General features: G+C 39.8%; 2 protein-coding genes across 2 annotated transcripts; one reads left to right on the forward strand and one right to left on the reverse strand.

The window, feature by feature from the left end:
• Window positions 1-1,581: 1,581 nt before the first annotated feature.
• rnf180a (ring finger protein 180a) lies at window positions 1,582-11,137 on the reverse strand. Its single transcript, XM_088076628.1, has 4 exons — window positions 9,929-11,137; window positions 4,919-5,156; window positions 3,840-3,965; window positions 1,582-2,086 (listed from the first exon to the last, which is right to left on the reverse strand). Exons 1-4 carry the CDS (start codon window positions 10,934-10,936, stop codon window positions 1,881-1,883), a joined length of 1,578 nt encoding a protein of 525 aa, XP_087932754.1. The 5' UTR covers window positions 10,937-11,137; the 3' UTR covers window positions 1,582-1,880.
• Window positions 11,138-15,380: 4,243 nt separating this feature from the next.
• On the forward strand, window positions 15,381-18,705 carry htr1aa (5-hydroxytryptamine (serotonin) receptor 1A a). The gene has a single exon (XM_042488746.2). It carries the CDS (start codon window positions 16,338-16,340, stop codon window positions 17,610-17,612), a length of 1,275 nt encoding a protein of 424 aa, XP_042344680.1. The 5' UTR covers window positions 15,381-16,337; the 3' UTR covers window positions 17,613-18,705.
• Window positions 18,706-25,857: the final 7,152 nt, after the last annotated feature.

The following is a 25,857-nucleotide window of genomic DNA, read 5'->3' on the forward strand; positions in this document are numbered from 1 at the left end:
CACAAAAACTACACTCCTTCAGCATTCCTATCTTTTCTTTGCTACTATTAATGTGCCTAAAAAATTTGCTGGCAGCTTTCAGCGGTGACTATATACCCTTTCCTGCTTTTCATGACCACAAAAAAGGAAAATATGTGGTAGATATTGTGAATAAATTAGGAGTCCAAATCATTGTATGGTAAGTGCTCTTTCTAAACCTGCATTACTATTTAATTGAGAATGCAGAAGACTTTCAAAATCCATCTATGTAAGTGACACACAACCACAGACGCACAAAGCTACACTCACACAAACACAAAGGGCCACACATACAGAGCTAGGTGACAGAGGAAATTTACAGTGTACATTTTATGTCTGTTTGAATGTAAAAAGAAAAATTCTACTCTTATCATGTGTTTGACTTCGATCTCTCAGAGGAGATGGCACATTAACCCTAATCCTGGTCTCTTAGCAATGACAAGCCAGTTCATTCACCTTAAATGGCCCTTATTCCACACATTTTAAAACATAAACACAATAGCTAGGTAATTTCAAGTGCTAATGGCCTCCTGAGTTGCCACCTGAAAGTCTTTCTCTGTGGCTTCCCCAAACTTTCCTGCTGGGGCCTTTCACCTCTCATCAAGGAAACTACAGAATATTACAGAGTCCAGTCTATCCAGGATTGTGCTTTCCATAGGGTAAGCCCAAAATATATCAATTTGGAGTGCTTTACCTCATGCAAGAGCTAACAAAACTAACCAAAGAGGTGACAATTTATGCCCCTTGGTCCAGTTTTTGATGCCAGAGGTCATTCCACCATGATCCCGAAACTGCCAATGCACCAGATCACTTAATTATTATTTCAAAGTTACACCAAACTGAGTGAACATAGCAATATCACATGCTTCATGGTGGTGGAGAAAAAAGTCTTAATTGTGGTTTAGTTATCATTATTATTATTGAACTATGATTTATATTTAGCTTGTATTATGTGGGTGTGAAAACTTGTGGTAGTACTTCAATGTTATGTTCTGGGGTTTGGGCAAAGCATAAACAAGCACTATGGTCTTCAAAATCACCACTTCATTTCCAGAGGAGCTGCATATTCTTGTGTTTCCCTGTGACTAAATATAATGCAATTTGCTTCTGCTGCCCATCAGAACTTTCTAAATTAGATTTAAGTTAATTTTTAAATGAGTTTAGAGATATAAAGCTGTTTGTCCCATTATAAAGTGTTTTATCATGACTGCGCATTTCAAAATTAGGAAATCTTTTGGGAGGGTAAGCGTGCAATTGGAGAATAGTAAATTAGAGTTTTCCACTGAAGTTTGTTCTTTATAAAATTTGTCGTACGTAATTTTTCAGTCAAAGTAATCAACTAGGAGTGATCAAACTGGGTGTGCTGCAAATTGAAATTTTAAGCATGAATAGACTGTATATAATTATGTTGGAAGAAAAACACTACATTATACTACACTATAAGATGTTACACATGTATTAACTCCTATCTGTACAGGAGCAAGACATGTTGTGTAACCCACATTACATGTGCAACATGAAGAGACAGAGAACACTGGATGCCCAAACATGCCCCGTACACCATTTTCGAATTTCAATAATTTATTAATGAGAGACAATATGCTGGCACACTGTTGTTTCGTTCCACTGGGCCATCCCACCCGCTCATAATTCACTCATTGTCTCATCATTAATCCCTACAGCTCAGTTTTTCCATATATATATATATATATGTGTGTGTGTGTGTGTGTGTGTATGTGCGTGTGTGTTTATATGTACTTGCCTGCCCTCTGCTTCATCTTTAATTCCTTACTTTAGCCTCATCCTTTAGTATCTTCAACCCTTCCTTTCTCTGTGTTGCACCATCACTGTTGCCAGGACTGTCAAAATGAAGGGAAGAAAAGGTAGCAAAGGAAGCAGAATATGAAGAAGCCTATAACCCAGTTGACTGAGTAGATGTAGATGATGACCATGTCCATGTCAAAGTGCCAGCCACGAGAGTCATCCTCAAAATCCAGAGCATCCAGACGGTAGCCTCCTCCATGGGGGAACTGGCGTCTAGCTATGGGACTGGACTGCCTCTGGAAGCCTGGTTTGGGCGACAAATGAAGAATCTTACCGGGTGATTTCCATTAGACTGACAATTCACTCAAAATCAGTTATATTTGGTAAAATATTTCTTGAGAACTTTTCCCCTTAATTGGATTCATGTCAGTAACAGTGGATTCTAATGTTTACAAACTTACAGAGTAAAAAAAGTATCAAAATATTGAATACATAGCTACTACTGAGGACACATTTTCTCTGTAATATTTTCTGGTAATAAATCAGGGGTTAAATACCAACAAGAAATGTTTACAATTTATAATTATTAACAAATTGTGTTTTTCACTGGGCAAGCTACCCTAAAATCATAATCACAAACTGTAGTGCTATTTATAAATTCACATTGTTTTGGTATGAGTTGTAGAGTTGAAGATATTTGCTATAGAGACGTCTGCCTTCTCTTGAATATAATGGAACTTTATGGTGGCAAAAAAATACATCGGAAAAACTCAACAGCAATGTCTCTTTCCAGAAATCATGATCTACTCTCGAAACTTCTTTATTTCCACCAAACAACACTGGCCAACCATACCGCCGCAAAGAAGAAAGCGTGCATCTATGCATGAATGAGAGGCTTGAGCGTGTGGCAGCATGAGATGTAAACAATAACTTTGTCCTCCTCGGCTGTGCTATAATGTTAGCTAGTTCAGTGGCGCTATGTGAGCTAATAGTGGTTGAGTTTTTAAATTTTTTTTCTTCTTTTTTTTACTTGAGCACCACAGTCCGAGTGCCATCTACATCCATGATATTCAACAGAAGGCAGACATCTCTACGGCTGATATCTCCAACACTCATCTCACACCAAAACAAAGCTGATAAATAGCTCTACAGGTCAGAGAAAAATATATATTTTTGATTTGGGGGTTAACTGTATCTTTAATTCCCTTTGATTTTTTACTGTCCTAAATGTTGACTGTTTTTAAACATAAATGAAATAAAGTAAACAGGATTCAGTCTTCTCCATCAGAATTACACAGTATAGAGGTGTTTGTGAAACAATATTTAGACTATAACATCAAAAAACAGCATTTACAAAAAATATTATCATTGAAAAATACTTTAGATTGTTGGTTGGTGGTTAGTCAAACATTTCTTAGGAGGTTAGTATTCTGCTGGGACTCCTAACCTAAATATTCTGGAAAATGCTGAGCAAAATGTGTCAATCAACTCCTGCAGCATTATCAGCTTTTCCCCTGCACATCCATATGCTCAGTTATATTCCATAAACTATTGTTTTTCCCCAAATATGCCATCCATGTTGCATTACTGCTTTAATTGAAGCCAGGGGCACATATTCTGTTGAATGTGACTGTTGCCATAAGGATAGAGTGTTTAATACTCAAAGAGAGATTTATATTGCTTTAATTAGTGGTAAAATATCAATAGTTATAAATGGGTTGGAAACAATTTTAGGTAATGGTACAAGACTGCTTCCCCTCAAGATATTCTCCATGAATTTTGTGTTTAATAAGAAATTGCATTTGTGTGTGGGAAAGGCAGCCACTTAAATTTGTATTCTGTAAGCCATAAGATTAAAACATTGTGTTTATTATGTCATTGAAGCCTCGAGGTGCTTGTAGGATAGAGACGTAGCCAGTTTATTTCTGGTACTCTGTCACAAGTCTTGTTAAAACTTTCAAGGAGAAAACCAGTGACGTTGAAAATGTGTCCTTCTTTTACTGTTATTTTGCCAAATCTAACAATTCATGAGAGAATAGGGGGAATTTAAAACTTGCCTCCAAATATACGGAAGAGTTTTCGACAGCTTGGGAGAGGCCACTTTGCACAACTTGCTTTCTGGAAGTTCTGTTTCCGAGAAAGGTATTCCTTTGGGAAGAATGTCCTTGCTGTTTGGTTTAGCTCTGTAAGAAAGACAAGGGGGTAAAAATATCGTAAAAAGTGAACATCTTACTCTATTTCTTGATAACATGGATAGATTATTTTTGATTTATTCAATATATTCAAAAAAAGCAGCAGATGAAGCATCACCAGACTCCCTCATTTTCTCTTTGTTCTGTTTCTGTGTGACCTTGGCTTTGGTAATCAGCACAAGAATCTAATCTACAATGCTTGTCACCTAATCACTCACAAGAGCCCTCAGTGTGTCTGCAGTCCTCATAACCACGGCCACTCTGCCTTTTTATGGCCGCGGCAGTGTCCCTGCCGCTCACTTTATCCCACATACATCCAGAAGTAGGCCAAAGTGAATCACAGAACTTCATTACTTATTAATAGATTTGTCCAAATCTGAATACCTCCCATGTAATCAGCATGCACTGATCACAAGCTTACATAAGATAAGTATGTCACCACACAGCTTATTTACAAAAATATTATTATTGCAAAGAATGACGTAACATTTTTGTTACATATAAAATTATATCGCAATGTCTTTTCCACCCATAAGGAATACTACTTGTTATTTCCGTCAGAAAGCACTAAATAAAAGTGTTCAGATTGTGTTTGATTTTGTCTTCTCGGTCTGGGTGACTCATCTGGTCAGAGCTGAACTAAAGGTCTACTCTGCTCCCTATGGGACATTTGCAGCTGGGCCCCCTGAACAATCTGCAGTTTAGATGTCATCTGTACAACAGATGTAAGAATACACATAGCTGCAAATATACATGTATGCATCTGGGCTGCTCATGGGTTATTTTAGTCGAAACAACACATTTTACTGTCATATTTAAAGCTGTTTTTTTTTATCCATCTCACATTATTCAATCTAGAATGCTAAATAGAGTCACAAGTAGAGGCAGTAAGTATTTCAAATCATGTGAATTGTACAGCAAGTGCTTTCAGCCCATTAGCTCACCCTTCTGAAAGAAGACGTGCGTGATGATTGTTCTGCAGAGGGGGCAGGGAGTGTTGGTGGGGCTGTTCTTAGCCAGCGTCCTCAGACAGGGTTCACAGAAGATGTGGTTGCAGGGGTGACACATGTAAGGGCTGAAGTACACATCCAAACACACGGCACAGATGTAACCTTCTCTGTCACCGCCGCTCACGTCCTCATCGTCCTCGCTACTGCTGCTCGATGGGTTCCCTGTTGAGCTCTTGGTGAGGCGGAAAGACAGAAGGGAGAGAAGAGAGACAGATGATGTTGAAAGATGTTCTTGTAAACCTCCTACTCATGCAGATAAACATCTATGTGTATAAACATGGTAGGGATGCTCCTTGTGGAGTATTTCCCTCACATTAAAATGCAGGTTTGACCCTTTAAAACCTGAAGTGATATCACTTTCCTTGTGCTGCTTTCAGATGCCCTTCACAAGTATTTAAACCATTGAATGTTGAGAAAATTCATGTGATTTCTGTAAAAAAACACATGAGGAAAAAGCAAAGAGCAACTATGTAAGAACTGTTCAACATACTGCAAGACATTTTTGTTTTTTTACAATTATTTTTAAAAAGCCAGGAAAAATGTCTAGTGGGAAAAAAGTAAAAACCCAGGGAAATACTATATTTATTATTATCATAATTGCATTTTTAAAATAAACATTTTCAAATTTTCAGGCCATTTTTTGTACTTTTACTATTTCATGGTAATTTCTGGGTAAGTTCCTCTTTTATTGCTCATTGCCTTTCTCCTATGTTTTTGAAGAACTTTTTCCTTTGTTGTATTTTTTTAATCCAGTATTGTTAACATTCGTGCCCAACAAATGCATGCATTTAAGCAAACTTGGACTAGGAATGCATGACATTTTAGTGTATATTATGCCAATATGCAATTTAAATGTGTACATCCTAATAATCACTGGTGTCATCTCACAATATGAACTAGTCAACTAATTGTGCAAATCTCTAATAATGCAAATGTGTACTTGCACATCTGCAAGGCTTTGTATATGTTGTTTTTTGTGTTTTGGATTAGATTCACATCTGATTAGCACCAAATTAGACATTTCTGATAAAAATGAAAAGGAGCAGATACTTCTATGAGTGTCTCTTCTCAACACTAAAATCAAAATCACATTTCTGCAGGATCACGTCTACATGGAATAAACTTCTCAGACAGACAGATTAAGCATCAAATAGAAGAATAAAGCAGAACAATGCAGAAATCTGACCCATACATATGAGGTCTTGAGCATATATTATCAAGATGTCATCGCACTGGCTGGCCATAAATATAAAATGTCCTATTTTGCGGCCCTCTTGGGATTATGTTTTAAACACTCTCCACATTAATACACCCTATCTGATGAGTGTAAATGTCTTTGACACCCAACAGCATTTTGATATGTGTGAGGACATGAGGGAGTCAGGTGTGAGCTAAGCAGACTGAGACGTCTTCCTATCTACATTTTCTCACTTCTTACTGTAAAGCATAAACATCGCTTGTTAGAGATATTTGACCCTGATGCTTGCCCTAATTCAAGCTCCATTCAGTTGATAGAAAACAGAAAGGTGTTGAATCTCTTTATCTAGAGTTTTTTTTTCTCCATAAGGCAGTGTGACCTGCACAATTCTGTACGATAAAACAGTTTGTTTACGCTGCAGATGGTTTTTCCTCTGTTTACCTTTTTAATCTAGTTTGTATCTTTTTATTTCATGCAGCACAATACATCTGCCACCCCCACTGCTCTAATCCCTCTCATCTCCTCAGCAGTCAACTTGCCCTCCCTCTCAAGTGTCTTTGCACCTAAATCCACACTCAGCTTTTCCAAATTTCAACTAAAACTCATATGACAGAGAGTACCTAAACTGGTTTTGAGAACAGTGTATGGGGCCCCTCAAGCCCTATATCTTCTTTTGTATCTTCCTGTATCTGGCAGACCCAGAGGATTTGTGTCTTGAAAAAAGACTCTGGGGGGGTGGGGATGCTTCCAAAGTAATTACCACTCTGTCACCCAGGGGGAGCTCCAGGGACCTCTACGGCGCGCCAGACCTGCATCCCAAGGTGTGTCATTAACACAGAGGAGTGAACACAGAGCGCACAGATCCCAAGTAATCATGGGCACTGAGGCTCTCTCATGGCTACATGCACTGTAACATGTCACCTTTGTCTTGGTTACACTGTACATAAATAAATAAACATCATTCTTTATCAAAATGCAGTCAAAATAAATCCAGATCTTTGCTTGGACATGAAGAAAGCCTCTTTTTTTACAACCATATGGCGTAATTTGACTCATAGAGCTATTGCACTTGGAACAAATGCAATTTGTGTACACAACGGCAGATAATGTTTCTGTAGAACTTCAAGAAACAACTAAAACCACATTTCAGCCTTTGTGCAGCGGCTGGATACAGTAACAGAACAATCCAGCACTAATTGCCTCTCCATCACACAGGATGAGACCACTTCCTTTGGGAAACTGGATGACATTAATACCCGCTCTGACCTTTGGCCTAATGTATAATGTATGCAAAAAGCACAGCAGGATATTGACTTGTAGATTCCATAAACAAGGGAGTTAAGTAGACAGTTAAATTACAGGAAGTCCACCAAGGGGGAAATAAAAAAAGCATCAAACTTGGAAACATAAATACTTAATACCTATCTGAAATATAAAACAGGCTTTGTGATCAAATGGTTTGGAAAGTAGAGAAAAAATATTGTCGAGAAGTATCCCCAAGTCCCAGGTGCTATGGCTTAAATCAGATACACTGTGCTTGCAGTGAGCAGTTCCTGAGGTGAGAATGAGTGTAACTGTGCAAGTGTAAAGTTGAATAAAGCTGAGAAAAGAGCATGCATACTCAATAAGCCTTGATAATGACTAATGATCAATTAAGTTTATTCAATTTCCTCTAAATAAAAAAAAAAGTTTAAAGGGACACCTTCACAAACATGCTTACTCACTTTTACTCAGAATTAGACAAGAAGATCAATCCCACTCAAGTGTGGAGCTTAGCTTTGCATAAACACTGGAAGCAAAAGGCTGGCTTTCTTTGAAGTTCAAATATATGGCTACCAGCACGACTAAAGTTTACAAGTTAGGCTGAATGTGCTGTTGCTCTCCTCCACACAGCACAGAAAAAAAAGGAAAAAGACTTGGCCAAAAAAATGTAAGTTCTGAAAATACAAATAAGAAGACCGCTGCTGATTCAACCTTCCATCTTAACTCAGCACTGCTCTGTTTTCTCCCACAAAGTGACGCAGTGTCTGAGAAACTCCATATGTCAGAAGCACTTTTCATATCATTTCATTATTATTTCAGAGCATAAGTCATCATGAAAAAATAATTCACAATTTTAAATTTGTCTCATATTTAAGATGAAATCAAAAAATAATCCTTGACAATGTACTATAATCTAATGACACTGTATTTTAAAATGTCATTTGCTCCAATTATAGTTATTTAGTTGTTGTGATCTGATTACATAATCCTGATCACATGTAATCTATAACTACTCAACCTTGCTTGTAAAAACACAGCAAAACACAACACACAAACAAAAAAAGAAATGAGATACTTTGCTTTTGCTGCAATGTTATTTTAGTATGTTGATAATACTATATGAAAATGTTAAACTTTGGACAGAGCCATATTAGCTGTTATCCCCTGCTTTTAGTCTTTAAATCAAACTGAGCGAATAATCATCTTGGCTAGATGATTAACTTAGATTTGCGAAACTCTTGTAAATAAACTCTTCAAAATATTTTTGTCTCACGATTTTATGGCATGAGAATGCCAAGGTTGAGTTGTGGTTAAATTTGGCACAAAAAGCACTTGGTTAGGGTTAGGAAAAGCTAGTGGTTTGGGTTAAAATAATCACTTGAAACAACATAGCACATAAAATCTTCCTCATGGCTGCACATGCCATTTGTTCTCTCCCTCAGAAATAATCCTTCACATAATAATGTACACAAATAAATCTGCTACAGCCAGATAGCATGTGCATTATGCATCAACACCATGCTTAACATGGACACAGCAACTCCAATGTAAAGAAGAGAGGGATAGCTCAGCTCATAACAAAATAATCAGCAGGGGGCACTGAATTAGGAAATACATCTTGTCTTTCAAAGCAAATAATTCTATTCAGCAGTCAGAATCATTTCAATCCACCAACGTGACTGCAGATCTGCAGCAGCCAATCAAAACAGAATCTGCTCTTTTGTCTGGTTGTTTTTGAAGGGCTCTCCATCCAAGCCTCATCATGCAACTAATTCAGATGTAACCCCACTTTAAACCGCACAGACAATGGCTATTGAGATGAGCTGGGTGCTGATAGGGCTGTCGAGAGTCAGACTCTAGATGAAATGAACACACACATATACAGACACACAAATATACATGTAGCAACACACATAAAGTACTATCAATAAACACAGTGAAAGTGGACTCAACAGGCAATATTTAACTCTCAGTTTTGTGCATATTGCATTGCATCACACAAACAAATACAAAACTTGTACTTGCCTTCCATCCTAAAATGTAAATGGACCTTTAAGTGCATTAGTTAGGTAATTTGGGACTGAAGTGCTCTGAGACTGGAGCAACTTAAGAGTATCCTAACGTTTCTCAAGTATCCTGCAAATGCAAATGGATAAAGACTGCGGACGAAGACAGCAATGTTTGGTTTGGTAAAGACTAATAATGTGTGTCATTCAGCAGTAGATAATTGCCCCTGCTTCTCAGTGGCCACATTAAAAAATCACATTCCTTTAATAGTTAATAAATGATTTGCATTGTATTAGCATAGCATTAATTGGGAGAGAGAAATGAATAATTCAGTGATTTAATCACAGTTCTGTGGTTCTATTAAAGCACAAAAATATACAAGGTGCTTGCTTGATCATAATTCACTGGCAAACTTTTAAGCAAAAGAACACTGACATGAGTGTCATATCGAAGTCTCAGTTAATTGTGTCATTCACCTGTCTGCTCTCCAGCAGTTGACTTTGTCTCCACCTCTCCCTCCTCCTCTGCCTCCTCTTCAGGCATTTAATCCTGTTCTTCTCTCTTTTACTCATCCTCCTCTCTCCAAAAGGAACACAAGGTGGCACCACTGACGAGGTCACGGTTTGACCCATCACCTCTGTCACACCACTGCCTCCTTCCTCGCCATCTTCCACGTCCTCCCCCTCCTCTTCCTCTTCTTCCTCTCCTAGCTCTGAGCTGGTGAGAGATGAGATGTTCGTCTGTTGGCTTTGGGAAGATCGTGCAGTTGCTGCTCCAGTTCTCACCTCCGCCCAGAATGGATCTGTCTCTCTGGATAAACTTAAAGGGTAGAGTTGCGAATCTCCTGCAGCTGCCCTGGATGAAAGTGTCTCAGGGGTCAAAGGTGTGGACTGGGTTTGGATGCGAGGATGAGTTAGTGCAGAAGACCTCATTCCTGGCCGCTGGGATTGGGGGGTTAAATTGGTGGTGCTGGTCCGGGTGCAGCCAGCACTGGGAGGTTTAGGACCTGTGTATCCTCTCTGCAAGTTGTTTGACCCTTCTCCAACTTCCGAGTTGCTGTTTAAGTGGATGTCGGAGTTACTGCTTGACAAACTGTCAGTGCTTCCTCTTCCCTGGGCTTCATCTTCATGTGTTTCTGTTTTTTCAGTTTTTCTCTGCCTTTGTTTTCCTCTTTCCTTGCCTCCTTCAACATTACATCTCTCTTCATCCCTCTCTTGGTTCTCCTCTCTCCATCTTCCTCTGTTGTCCTTGCTGCAGGTCTTTCTGTGTGCTTTCCTCCCCGGCAGCACAGGTCTCACCAGCTGCTCCACACTGCTCGATCTTCCCTCTCCGGCCGGATCTGCAGTCCTCAGCCCAGGTTTCACTGCTTTTAAGCGCGGGATATAAGTCTCATTGTTGCTGTTTTCTTCACCGGCATCCTCACTTCCACAACCTTCAAATCTTCTTGAGCCATTTACACCAGAGGCCCCTGCACGGAAGCTCATGACGGCACTTTTGAGCCCCTCAGTCACCAACAGAGCACATCTGATGCAACTTCAACCAGCTAGCCTGGTCTTTCCCCTGTCATCTTTTCCCAAGTCTTCTCTCTGCCTCCCACTCCTTCTGGATGTACAGGTTCAAGCTCTTTTTCTAAGAGCTAGAGCGACTGTTCCAGCGTAGAGGAGGTGAGGAGTGCAGCCCTCTGGCCTGGCCTATCCTGTCCCTGTTTGCCCCCCTGGGACATTCCACACTGTTAACAAAGACAAAGTCCCCCTAGTGAGCCCCTTTACAATAGGTGCACTGTTCATGGCCTTACTATTGTCCTGTGTGACCTATAGAAAACACACTGCTATGCAACCCCTGAATACACACAAAATAAGGTGAAAAAACCAGAGCCACCTTTTTTTCTCAGGTTCACTGCCATGGTGTCAGCTTTTTTCACTCTGGGGTTTACAAACAGAGCACAGAGTGAGTGAGTGAGTGAGTGAGTGAGTGTGTGTGTGTGTGTGTGTGTGTGTGTGTGTGTGTGTGTGTGTGTGTGTGTGTGTGTGTGTGCGCGCGCGTGTGTGCGTGTGTGTGCATGTGAGAGAGAGGGAGAGATTGAGAAAGTGTAGTTATCATTAAAAATGTAATTCCTCTAACGTTTTCTTTATTCGATGTATAATTTCTAGTTTCTGCTGGTGCATCACCTTCAAATACTTCAGTGTCTTTGCATCGGAAGCTCTAGATTTGAAGAAAATCTAAATGTATTTGATTAAAAGTGTACATATAACTTCTTCAATAATGGTAACAGATTCCAATCTTTAATAAGGCTTATAAAATCCAATTTTATTTAACTACTATGTACATATTCCTAAAAAATGATCATAGGAAATTACATGATAGCCCATTCTCAGGCATAACTTTCCATCTTACATCCAGCTCTAAAAGAGCCTCAATAGTTTGTCCTAATTCCAGGCAAGTTTGAGAGTTCATGCCTTTGGCTCTTGGCCTATTAAGCTTTGGAATATCCTACATGGTGTGGCTGGAAAATTACTTTTTTTTAAAAAAAATGTGCAGAATGGCTTGAAAACAATCTTTTTTTGTGTATTTTTTATACTTTGCGTTAATTGTTTTAATAATGTCTAATAAATTTTCCCTTTAATTTTTAACACATTAATTTGACCCTTTTCCTCCTGTTTCGCTTGGCATGCAGGCCACGGCAATTGAGTATGGATGTACTCAGAAATAATTTCATCAAACTATATTCATGAAAGCGAATTAAAGCATATAATGAGGTGTAGTAATTTGACTCACTGGTGTATGCAGGTGAATGGGTGCTGTTGTCGGCACTCGCCAGGTGTTCCTGATAATGTGGTAGGCTGCCATTTATTGATCAAGTTTGCATTTATTTAGTACCCTATACAAACAGTATATACAGGTACATATATGTGTGTGTGTGTGTGTGTGTGTGTGTGTGTGTGTGTGCGTGTGTGTAAAATATTATTTTTTATTTTTTATGGGCTACTATTATTTTTCTCACTTGTATTTGGGAAGAGGGGTGTTAGGGGGGATCATGGTTAATTACTATGTGTGGATTATATATATATATATATATATATGTGCCAGACTAGAATTTCGGTCTCTCTGTTAAATGAAATGATCACAATAACAGAAGCCTAATAGCAAAAATTTTTCCAAACAGATTAATCCGGTCAGGAAGTTATCAAATCTGACAGGATTCTGTGCTGCAACTGAAATAGTTAATTCCAGACTTCTTCTTCACAGTGAACAGAGCACAGAGAGTATCTGCACTACAAACATGTTTCCACGAGAGGAAAACACACCACTCCAATTCAGACAGCCATCACAAAGGAGGCCAGAATGCTGGTCTTCAAAGTGGTTTATGATGCTGTAAAGACAATGCAGTCCACTGATCCTGTGAAGACTTTGGAGCCCACTGAAGCCACCAAGACACCAGAGCCCACTGAGGCCATCAAGACACAAGAGTCCACAGAGGTTGTCCAGACACCAGTGCCCACTGAGGTTGAGACACTGAAGCCCACTGAGGTTGTCGAGACACCAGAGACCACTGAGGTTGTTGAGACACCAGAGCCCACTGAGGTTGTTGAGACACCAGAGCCCACTGAGGTTGTTGAGACACCAGAGCCCACTGAAACTGTCCAGACACCAAAGGTCCTTTTGAGGCTGTTACACCAGAGGAGATTAGGAACGTTGTCCCATCTCTACTCTCTGCTAGCTCACTTCAACCAGCTCCAACAGCTCAACTGCTGGCCGAAACCATGCCTGATTCCCATGAGGAGGTGAGAAGTTCTCCCTCCCTGGAGGACAAAGAAAGACCAGCAGACCTGCAACATATCCTGGATTCTTCCACCGTCAATGCTCTGATAAGGACATTTTTCCAGGGTATTACTGAAGAGTAGGTTATCTATGACCCCATGGAAAATATTGTGGATTGTTACATAGATTTAAAACTTTTGTACGCATTATTTCTACGCCTAACCTTCCTGTTTTTTGTTAGTCCTTTTTTAGGCAATGGCAAGAAGAAAGAGAAGGCATTTACAACCAGGATATGAAGGAGCAGCTGACAAACATGTGCGGAGATGTGCTGAGGTTCATTTCAGAGTCTGTTACAAACAACACATTACAGGCAATAGAACAAGACACTATAGAGAAGACACACAAAGAAAGATGTAAAGGCCAGAAGAAGAATCTGTGGAAGTGGAAGAGGTGTGTCAGTGGGTGGCAGAGGCAAAAGATTCAGCCAGCTCCATTTGAACATTTGGATTCTGTCAAGTCAGATGGTGCTGACCTGACATCTAGCAGTACTAAAGAGAGCAACCACACTCTTTGCTTTCAGGAAACACCCTCCACCACCTTCTGCAGAGAAGACCATAGGTTCATTCCAGTAAAGCTGGAGGACTACATAGAGGACGAGGATGAGACACCAGAAGACACCAGAGAGGTTTCATCTCTGTTGTCCACAAGCTTGATTCCACCTGATCATCAGGTTGCTGAGGTCACACCCCTGGCTCAAGCTATGACTGATGAGTGTCAGGAAAAAAGCACTTGCGAGAGCTCTGTGGACCAGTCTCAGCCTGACCCCCAGTGCCTCAGCGAAAACCAAATTGATGTTGACAAGACCAAGACAAAAAGGAGCAACCACTTCTCTTGCTTCTTCAGCAATATCTTCTCAAAGGTAAGGATGCATCAAAATGGTAGTTCTAATCAATGAGATCATTATGAAAGTACAGCAGAAGAGATTAGATCAGAAAAGATTAGCCAGAAAAGATGTCAGATGTTAAATCAGGTGCAAAAAACCTGCGGAGACACTATGAAGGATTCATGATAAGCTGTCTCAGCTGGACTTGTTTGTTCTTTAACATGTTTCATCCCCATTTCCAACTTTATGCTGCTTTGTCCAGAGGCTTCATGAGTTGTGAAATGATAAAGACTTTTAGATCAAACAAGCGTAGTTGTTTTTGACTTAAAGATGTCTCAACATTGTTATCTTCTTGCTCAACTGTAGACATTTCTGTACTTACATACTGTTTTTGTTTCTATTATATAGAATGAGGAGAAGGAGGGGAAGAAACCTTCAGCAGAGAATCTGTCTAAGCAGCCTCATTTTTGGATGCGGCTGTTGAGCTGCCGTTCACGCAGCTCTAGGCTTAAAGACTAAAGAACAGGGTCGGGTCAGGAACAGCTTCAGCCACTGCCCTGGTTTTATCGCTATCTTTTTGTTTCTCTACACAGATACTTGAATATTGATGGTTCTAGTAGTTTGGCGGACACTTGCATGATAATGGTTAGCAGGAACATGACATTTCCTAGTTAGTGTCAAACCAGTCTAAAGTATAAAACACATCATCTGCTGAACATCACAAACACATGGAGTGTCATACAGATAGTAAGTACAGGGCTGAACCATGTACTTGTATTTTATGAATTTGTTTACTGAGTGGATCCACGTTGAATATTAAGTGCAGCTCATGGCAGGCATTAGATAGCCAACAATGCACACTCAGGTAAGATCTTAAAACGTATGCCCTCTGATAATAGTAATAATAACAGTAATGAATCGACGATCTTTGTTGTATATACTTTATGGAGACAAAAATGTTGAGGAATGGGTACTATGACTGGTAGTCGCTCTCCAGTACCAGAAGGGATCCGCTTATGTTGTATTTCTTTGATATTCTTTTTACATTTTTATTTAAGATTAAATGATCCTCAAAATTCATGACATCATCAGTTGGCTCAAACATAATCATGAGGAAAAAACGACTGCTTTCTTTCTCCCTCTCTCTCTCTCTCTCTCTCTCTCTCTCTCTCTCACACACACACACACACACACACACATACACAAGCACATGACTTGCTTCGTTTAGCTTCAACTCAACATCTTCCTCAGCAGCTCAGCTCCGTCCTGTTGCCTCATCCATACTACAGAATCCTACTCTGTCTTGAACTCAGAATAATGATATAACAGCGTCCATCGTGTGATGCAGGACCCGCTGTGGGCAGCAGATGGCAGCAGCTCTCCTCTCTGGGCTTTCGTGGCGCTGTCCCTGGTCCTGAAACTACCTCTCGCTCCCACAGCTCTGAGCATGTCACCTTTCTCTCCATACCGGCTGGAAATGCATTGTTGCGCTGTTAAACTCACTGTTTCCACTTGTTTCTGAGTTTCCCTTTAACATCTTCCTGCCTTTTAAATAACGCTTGCTGTAAATGAAGTTGGCTTGAACTAAAAGTTCAACAGAAGTGATGAAACGTTAAGATATTTTTCAGTTAATATTTTCGTCTCAAATATCCCGCAAACAGATTCGACTTTTTTATATTTACTGTATCTTGTATCTGTATTTTTTTTCCCATCTGATCAGTTAGTAAATATCACTCCTGATTGACACCTACCCTTTGAGATGTAAACTTATAAAAAAAATCCTCAAAACGTTATATTCAGTGAGTCCAAAGAGTCAAATAAAGGAGAGAGAAGAGGAGAGAGGAGCTCTGCGCCCTCATCGGCTGTCTGCAGTGAAAAACGGAGCAACGACGAGAGCAGAGGCACAAAACTCCAGGGCGACCTCCACACGGTCTGACGTACCCAAAGCTGCTGGTATAAATGAATTCACGGCGTCACCAGGCTCAGATGATTCGCAGCACCAGTGAGTTCACCCGGCTGTCAACACTCACGGGCTACAACACACACAACCCCCAGCACACACACTCACAAACACGTCTGCGTCATGCGTCCTGAGAGCGACGGCACGAACGCGGTAACTCCGATGGACCCTGGTAAAACGCACAGCAGCAGCAGCAGTCTGAGGGGCTGACTGTGTCCTGCTTATCTGTCCAGCGTGTCCCCCCACTGCTCTGGGAAAGTTGCGCTCTGAGTGTGGTCGCATTATGGATTTTATAACAACAAGCAGCAACGACAGCAACGCGACCGGCGGTTACCCTAAAGGGGTGGACGTGGTCGCCGACTGGGACGGGGGTGAGAATGGCACGGGGTCTGGGGCTCTGCCAGATGTGAAGCTGAGTTACCAGATTATCACTTCTCTGCTCTTGGGGGCCCTCATCTTTTGCTCCATATTTGGCAACGCGTGCGTCGTGGCAGCCATCGCCCTGGAGAGATCTCTCCAGAATGTAGCTAACTATCTAATTGGATCCTTAGCCGTGACAGATCTCATGGTATCGGTGCTGGTTCTGCCAATGGCGGCCCTCTACCAGGTTTTGAACAAGTGGACACTGGGGCAGGAAATCTGTGACTTATTCATCTCACTGGATGTACTGTGTTGCACATCATCCATCCTGCATCTGTGCGCAATTGCCTTGGACAGGTACTGGGCCATAACAGACCCCATTGACTATGTAAATAAACGGACACCAAGGCGAGCTGCGATCTTGATAAGCGTGACTTGGCTAATTGGTTTCTCCATCTCTATTCCACCTATGTTAGGCTGGAGAAGCGCCGAAGACAGGGCGGACCCCAACAACTGCATCATCAGCCAGGACCCGGGCTACACCATCTACTCCACATTTGGGGCTTTTTATATCCCTCTCATCCTCATGTTGGTCCTGTACGGGCGAATATTCAAGGCTGCTCGGTTCCGGATTCGGAAGACGGTTAAGAAAACCGAGAAAGCAAAAGTGTCAGATAAGTGTTTGACTGTGTCGCCGGCCATCTTCCACAAGAAAACCAACGGGGAAGCCGGGGGCAAAGGCTGGAGGCGCGGCGACGAGTCCAAACCCAGCTCTCCGTGCGTAAATGGCGCGGTGAAACATGGAGAGGAGGGTGAGTCGCTTGAGATCATAGAAGTTATCAGCAACTCAAAGACGCACCTGCCTCTGCCCAACACCCCTCAGTCCTCCTCGCAGGGCTACGAAAACATGAATGAAAAAAACTCCGGGGCGAAGAGAAAGATCGCGCTGGCCAGAGAGCGTAAAACGGTGAAAACACTTGGGATCATCATGGGAACTTTCATCTTCTGCTGGCTGCCCTTTTTCATCGTCGCACTTGTGCTGCCTTTCTGTGCAGAGAGCTGCTACATGCCCGACTGGCTGGGCGCAGTGATAAACTGGCTGGGCTACTCCAACTCTCTCCTCAACCCCATCATATATGCCTACTTCAACAAAGACTTCCAAAGTGCATTCAAGAAGATCATAAGATGCAAATTCTAACAGACCGTAACCACACAGTGGAGACATTTGTGTTGGAGTGGAGTAAATGAAGGGACAGCTGGAAATGTTCACTGATTGTAAACAGACTTTCATTCAGGGACAGTTTCTTTTCGGTGTGTGTTCGAGGACCGTGTAAAAAGCCGGGCATTGATGAAATGAGGCAGAAACTTTTCGCTCTTAATGTACAAGCTCATGTTTATTCAGTGTTGTAGCTACAGTATATAGCCTATATGCGACGGCAGCCATCATTGTATTGCCATGCAACACGTGTCATGTGCTGATTTCATGCATTTTTATCATGAGACACGCGGGGTTTCCGTCCTACGTCATGAGCTTTGTAGCACTGAAACAATAAAAGCAATCAAAGTTTGTCATTAAGAAACAAAACGAGTCCATTTTTGTTTAGCAAATAAAATGAGTCAAGCAGAGCTCAGGGCCTGTTGTGAGAAATCAGTTTTACTTGGGACCTGTCTCATATACGTCTTCAGAGAATCATTGTGTTGTTGAGGAAACAAAGCAGTGAGCGACTTATCAATTTGCTCTGACAGGCCTCACTGATGATGATGATGATGATGATGATGATGGGGGCGATCAGGTTATCAGTGCATGGCGTGTGGCGTGTCTCACAGCAAATGGGTATCGAACTAACTTCACCGCCTATCTGTCAAATCCATCTCAAAGTACAAAGAAAAGGAGATGGGCTTTTTTTTTTATACAGAGGCTGGTATTACATTTATATCTTCTCCCTCTCTCGCCTCTTATTCCAGAGCTGCCTCCCAATCCCATTTCAGATTGTCGCCAGTGTGCGTGTGTGTGTGAAAGAGAGAGAGAGAGAGAAAGATTGAAACAACAGCAGACTGAGAAGGAAAGATTGCTCCAAAGAAAAGAGGGCATCAAACATTTTTTTTCTATATTAGATTATTTTACAGCACCATTCCCCGTACAGGCCTACAGAGCACTGAGTGTTTGAGAAGGCAGCTTGTAACATCAAGAAAGAGCAGTGCTAAATTTAGCTCAAGCACTCATAATACCACATAATATAGAGGCCTGCTTAGAGAAATCACATCACACTGTAAAATCTGACAAGTTGATTTTACTTTTAAGAAGTCTAGTGAACTGATTGCCTTAACAAATGTAAGTAAATGTGACTATAAGTGATAACTACTAGTCTTAATTTATGTTTACATTATATCTAATTGTTAGGTTTATTAAAAATGTAGTTAGATTTACTTAATTCCATGAAGTTGTTACAACTTAAAAATGACAAGTTTAATTAAAGCAATCTTCAATAAACCAACCTTACTGTGCTATATGTCTGAATTCCGCTTGTTACAAACCAGTCAATCATATTTGTATTTTCTTTAACATAAGAAAACAGAACTTGCAAAATCCAATTTGTGAAGTCAAGTCAGAGTGACTTGGTTTACTGAAGTTGCTAACGCTTAGAAAGATTGATTTAATTAAACTTTTTATTTTTACGTTGCAGCAACTTCAAAAAATCAAGTAGGCCTAAATATAACTGCATTTTCAGTAAACGTAACAATTAGACACATAACAAAAATTAAGATTAATATTTATATTTACTTTCCTTTCTCAAAGCAAGGAGTTTCCAAGATGAAGTTAGATCAACTTGTCAGATTTTACAGTACATAGAAAGAGTTGCAGGAAACCTCCTCACAGCTATCCAACAAACCCCAGACACAAATCCACTTACAGTAGATACAGAGATAAAGACTGTCAGACGTTAAAAGAGGAAGGAGGAAAAAAAAAACTTTCAGGAAGAAGTACCAATGAGGCCTTTACAAGATGGGTGGCTATTTGGCCTTGTTGTCATGGCAACATATCAAGCCCAAGGCCTCACAGGTCAGCCAAGGAGGCAGGCAGGCTGGGCGAGCGTGGACAAACCAGAGTGTAAGATACAGTGTGAAAATTAAAGATGACACCTGTGTGTGATAGGGTGCGTGTTTTTTCCAGAAAACACAAATAACGCTAATTAGTAATTAAACCCATGGAGTCCATACTGTTCACAGGGACAAGATGTAAACAATGAATAAAAAATGATCTATAACAGACTAATGTGATTGTAAGCAGATATAAGGGCATTTTAAATGTGTAAACAACCACAGCTCCTCCTGTGAGGCATCTGTAACTTCTGTATAAAAAGTCAATAACTTATTGATAACACAGTATGCAATCATATTAAATTATATATGATAACACACGGACACATCTTCAAAGTGTGTTATGAATGTTATGTGTACGTGCAATTTATGTTGCAAAGTCCTATTGAGTTGAGGATTCAGTTTAGTTTAACAAAAAAAAAACCAAGTAACTAAAAGTCCACCTCACATTCTATTTCAGGGCTCTCAGTAATCGTTGGAATCGAACTTGTGGCTGCTGCGGCAAGGACATAGCCTTTGTAAATGGGCTACCCTCTCCACCAGGTGACCTAAGGGGCACCCTGGCAGAAGTAGTTTTAAATTAATAATACTAGATCAATAGATATAGTTATAATAAACACTACTTAGGTAAAATAACTAATTCACATCACAAAATGGTTGATAAATGAAACAAATACTTCATGTTTTTTAATCATGTAAAATGTTGGTATATGATTAAAAGTGTATTATATCAAATTGTCATTTATTTCTTAACTTTTAATGCACCAGTTATGGATGATTTATGGCTACAATATACAGTAGAGTGAGGACACCCAACTTATGGCCTGTGGGCCAAATATGGCCCGCTATAGAGTGGCTGGGTGGCCCTCCGACCATTTTTTAATTTACAATGGAAATAAATTAATTAACTTGAATGTAGGCTTAATTAAGTCACTGAGTGTATTAAAAAGCTTCAACATAGAACAAGTTTATCAAAAAAAGTGCCAGGCAAGGACCCCCCAGACCCCAACAGAGGCCGCAAATGTCCTAACATCCTAGAAACACCCCTCTGGACAGCTGACCTTTTCAGGGCTGCTCACACTGGATTTGCATTGATTATTAATTTTACCTGATAAATATTATTTTGGTTTAGTAAATGGCCCCTGGCCTCCTGTTATTTTGCAAAAGTGCCCCCCGGGCAAAGTAAGTTCTTTTATAGTGTGTTGTGAGCCATTTACGAAGTGTGTATATATTAATGCTATGTAAAATTCAGGGGGTTATAATAAAGTGTGACCTTAAATGGCACCCAGGGCACCCATCAAGTGGCAGCCACAGGGCAATACTATATATATGTCATAAAACATAATTAATGGAGTTTTTTAAAAAATTGACTTTTCCCGCCAGGGCTAACATGACTCGACTTCAGGAAGTAAAAATTTAGCCACATGTGGTGTGGTGATGTTGAGGTCTCAGCAGCAGAGTGACAACACCTGCATTAAAGCTGAAATGATGAATCAATTTATTGTCATTCAACAGAAAAATTATTCTGCAACTCTTTTGATAATTAATTAAATATTCTATTGTTTCAGCTTCTCAAATGTGAAAATGTGATGCTTTTCTCTGCTTTATAGGCAATGACAGTAAACTAAATATCTTTTGTTTTGTGACTGCTGAACAGGGAAAAAATCCAATTACATTTTTATTTCACTATTTTCAAGGAAAAAAAAGTTGGCAACAAAAATCATCGTTAGTTACAGCTACAATGTGCAGAAAAGTGCAGTTACTGACAAAATAGAGTTGGAAAAACATCATCAAATGTCTTTGTCTCTCCGAGACACTAGTTCCTTACTCCATCTGATCCTTTTCACTCTTTGGCGCATCAGTGCGACATCAATGCACTCAAAATGCTTTTGGGAAAATGAATCTCAAACCTGTGACCTGTAGGTCAAGTTCTGGGCTTATGAAGGGCTCAGAGAGGCCCATGGAGAATGTGATGTGAGCCGATCAGCAAGGCAGAGTATATTTTTCAATTGTGAGTCACACTGTGTGTAAGACCATTAAAATCATTACATTTTAGCCCTGATACATGGGATTACAAAGCAGATGACCTCCTTTGAACTATGCCGTAATATCAAAGCTTTGGATTGTAGGTCTGCATTAATCCCACTCCCTCTAGGATTCTTAAATGTAATGTGGGTAGGTGGAAACAGTGTGGTGACGCACAAGCATATCCTTTAACCCAGCAACGGAGAGGAGAGGAGAGGAGAGGAGAGGACAGGAGAGGAGAGGAGAGGAGAGGAGAGGACAGGAGGGGAGAGGAGAGGAGAGGAGAGGATTATATAAAATAGCACCACTAACAGGATGATTACAGGGTTTATTACATGTGTGCCACTGCCCTCGGGCCTAAAACTGGGGCAAAATTGTATGAGATTTTGCTTATATGCAGTAGGTTGTTATTGGTCCTTTAGAAGCATTTAAAGTATGGCTGAACAGAAGGTTAAAGAACGGTCAAGTGAAACGCGGGGCTCCTGATTCAACACATTTTTCAGCACTCAAAGTGGTGCCAACACACAAGATATTAAACATTAATGGATTTTGTATTGAAAAGTCACGCAGGAAGTAACATAATTCCAAAGGCAAACCTGTCCATTTTAAAGTGACATTTAATTTGGGTACCTAATGGTAATTTTTTCACAGTGCTATTTTGAAATTGATTCAACCGATCAATATCAAACTCAAGTTGCCACCTGAAAATGTGATACCACAGCGGCTGCATTAAGAACAGTGAATCAGAGAAGTAAACCTACTTATCAATATTTATTACTTTATTAATTCACTTACTATTTTTGTTATTAAAGCTTTTTTTTTTTAGATGGTACATGAAAAAGTTTAAACTGATCAAAGGATCTCATAGGTTATCAGGTGACGAATTGTTCTGATTGATCACTTGAAAATTGATGTTCTTCACTGATCACTTCGGAAAGGCAGAGTCTTAATAAGCATGCACTGTAGAATGATAGGGAAAAAATGCATAGTTAATATGGAAAAAAATATTAAAAGTACACGTACATTTCAGATGTTTATTTCAAAATTAACCTAATTAATTAAAACAGACTATCATCTGAGACAGTAGAGCCAGTCATAGTGAAGTGTTTCAAATGGAAATCTCAAAATAAACCTACAAAATTAGGTTGCATTCAAAGAAAGATGCTGCTTTGGTGATTTTTTCATAAACAAGTCTAAAAATATTTGTTGCATAAGGATTTCTTTGCAACTTGGACAATAAAACTTTTTTTTATCCACCAATACAGATCATCAGCACTGAAATAATACATTTTCTAATAACAATTTGTGGTTAAAATTGAACACTATGAGTAAGTTAATCAGTGTAAATATTAAGTCCCAACAGTAGAATGTTGGAGCTGTATCTAGTACCAAAAAATCATGTTTTTTGTTTGTTTGTTTGTGTTTGATTTGTTTTTCAAGTATTTGGCAAAACGACAGATTTTTTGCTCCATAAAAACACATAAAGGACACATTTATTAATGTTAAATCAGTGTTATTTTGCATGATATGGAGAAAATCAAATATCATGATTTTTTTTACTAAAATACTTCAATACCTATATCAAGATGATACTGTAGGGTTAACTATTGGTGCTTTCACAAAATATTAACAGAATGAGATTTTTTGTAAATAATCATCAGTATTATGGATATATTGACTAAGTGGGTAAGACAGGTAAAAACAATCAAATTCAGAAACTTATATCACTTTACTGTAATTCAGCCTGTAAAACCAGAAAAAGACAACACTTTAAACAATACAATATCCAAAATCAAAGACGATATCTAGTCTAATGATATCAGTATATTATTGATATATAGCCCAGCCCTAATTTAAGGTAATTAATGTATGACTACATAACCAATCAATCAAAAACAATCACTTTCACTAAATTCACTTTTTATTTTTAAAATACAGGAAAGCATCAGGGCGCCGAGTAGCTCAGTTGGTAAAACAGGCGCCCCATATAAAGTCCTCACCACAGTGGCTGTGGGTTCGATTCCAGCCTCGGCCCTTTGCTGCATGTCATCCCCTCTCTTCCCCTTTCACACTAAGCTTTCCTATCAAATAAAGAATTACAGAAAGTGAAAAAAATAAATCTATGCTAGTGATGCAGCCCTCTCTCCCACAGATTATGGGTATGTAAAACTAATTTGAAAAAGCAAATATGTTTTAGGGAAACCTGATGCCAAGCAAATCACGTTTTCTACTCACATAATGAGGGAAGGTTTCTAATTCACATATCTGGCAAGTTGCAAATATTTTGATATTGAACATATCGGTATTCAGTGACAACGCATTTCAGTTTTTTGCCACCAAAATAGGCAAAGCTATAAAAGTATCTGGACTTAGTAACGGCAGCATTCATTTTGTATTACCTTTTTATTAACATTTAACCAAAATCAAGATCTTTCCCTAACCTCAACCAAAGTGCTTCTGCTGCCTTTACCTAAGACAGGATGCAAACCCAAAATTCTGATGTGGAAATTCTGCACTTGGTAAGCCCGCCACCCTCTCCAACCATCTCCTGTAAAGCCAACAGGGAACATGAATGTAGTATTTCGCTACCTGAATTAATGTAATCTCTGAACATAATCAAGGCAGAGACTCCGATGCTACAACAAAGGCGCAGAATCGAGGGACGTTTGCTATTATGGCCATTCAACATGACAGTAGTGTATTTGTGTATATCTGTGCATGTTTAAGTTGTTTGGAGGGCAACAAAGAGAGGTAAAAGGATATTAATAAATATAAGTTAGTGAAGCGATGAGGAAAAAAAAACAGCGAGAAAGAAAGAGATGGAAAAAAAAGGTTTCAAAGACAGTGGGAAGAGGAGGGAGGCAACGACAAGGAGAAAGTAAGAGAGAAACAGATATGACTGAACACTCAGCACAACACATGTTTCTGCTTCGCCCCCTCCTACTACAGGGTCTTTTTGATCTGTCAGTTTTTTCAGGGATCTCACAGCCCACAGCCCGTCACACGCCGGAGGCTCTCTCTCTGTTCAAGCCCGAGAGAGAGGAAGGGAGGGAAGAGCACCAGAAAACTCCTTCTGACGCAGAGAGATGGGGGTTTGGGTGTTTTTAGATATGGTCATTTTTTACAACAAAGGTTAGTGTACCTCATTTAGAAGCACATGCGTCACTTCTGTTTCGCAGTATAGTCCAAAAATTGATGGATAAAATAGAGCATGTGTATAGATCGCCTTGTCTCGCACAAACACACAAACTCATCACTTTGATGGAAGGCAGGCATCACATGTTCAAGGACAACAGCAAACAAAAGGCAAAGTAAATGATCGCTAGTCCTTTCTTATACTTTCCACTCTCACAAACAATGTAAAAACAAATAAGAGATGAAGGGTGGTGCTCCAGTGCCTCTTACTGTAAGTATCAAAGTCAGTGAGAAACACTTCACTCCAAGACTCTGAGATTTTTAAAGAACTTTTATGCATCTTCCTCAATGAGAGACAAACATTTGCAGCTGCTTTGTTTATTCCCCCCTTTTTTTTTTTTTTTAGCTCAAGAGGATTACTCAGCGCTTTTAAAAAGTGCCATTTTGCTAAAACTTTGATGGGATAAAATATGTGGGCAGACACAGAGTGGAGTACCAAACATCAACTGTGTGAGACAAACTCCGACTGTGTGACACAGTGTCCAAACAAAGGCCACTCCAAACAAAACAAGCTCCTCTCAGTTCGCCTGGAGGCAGTGAATGCTTTGCAGTTGCTTGTCTACGTGTGTTTGTGTGTGTGTGTGTGTGTGTGTGTGTGTGTGTGTCTGTGTGTGTCTGTGTCTGTTTGTAAAGGGGGCAGAGGGAAATTAAAATCTTTGTCGTTATTTATAAGGCCAAATGTCAGCTGACAGCTCCCACCCAACTTCAATTTTAACTTTATTGTCTTCAAGGGGAAATTTGTTTTCTAGCCAGATGAAACACACCAGTAACTCACACAGACCAAACACATAAAATATACAAATACATCAAACATAATAGAATACATCAAATGCTGCACAAGTTCACATAAAACAAGGTACTACAAGGCTGCAACCTAACATATAATTTTTTTGTAATGCTGTTTATCAGTCTAGATTGTTTTAGTGTGAGTTCACAAGTGTTGGAGATATCATCCATGTTTTCCTTCAATTCAGTATAATGGAACCAGATGGCAATCCGCTTGCCCAAAGTGCCAAAAAATACATCTGAAAAACTTAACGTTTCTTTCTAGCAATCATGACCCGTTCACACGAGATAATCCACAGACCTTGCTGTGAGCAGTTTCACTGAGCGTATCACTGCAC

Source organism: Plectropomus leopardus, chromosome 4, assembly GCF_026936395.1.
Source record: "Plectropomus leopardus strain MGB_pleo_1.0 chromosome 4, ASM2693639v1, whole genome shotgun sequence".
NCBI lineage: Eukaryota > Metazoa > Chordata > Actinopteri > Perciformes > Serranidae > Plectropomus > Plectropomus leopardus.

Bases quoted from the DNA above. Each gene is read 5' to 3' on its own strand.
- rnf180a (XM_088076628.1), bottom strand. From the start codon at position 10,936: ATGAGCTTCCGTGCAGGGGCCTCTGGTGTAAATGGCTCAAGAAGATTT. The intron at 5,157-9,928 runs GTGAATGACACA...CGCCTCACCAAG, and splicing joins AACTGCTGGAGAGCAGACAG to AGCTCAACAGGGAACCCATC. The intron at 3,966-4,918 runs GTGAGCTAATGG...TCTTTCTTACAG, and splicing joins GCACGTCTTCTTTCAGAAGG to AGCTAAACCAAACAGCAAGG.
- htr1aa (XM_042488746.2), top strand. From the start codon at position 16,338: ATGGATTTTATAACAACAAGCAGCAACGACAGCAACGCGACCGGCGGT.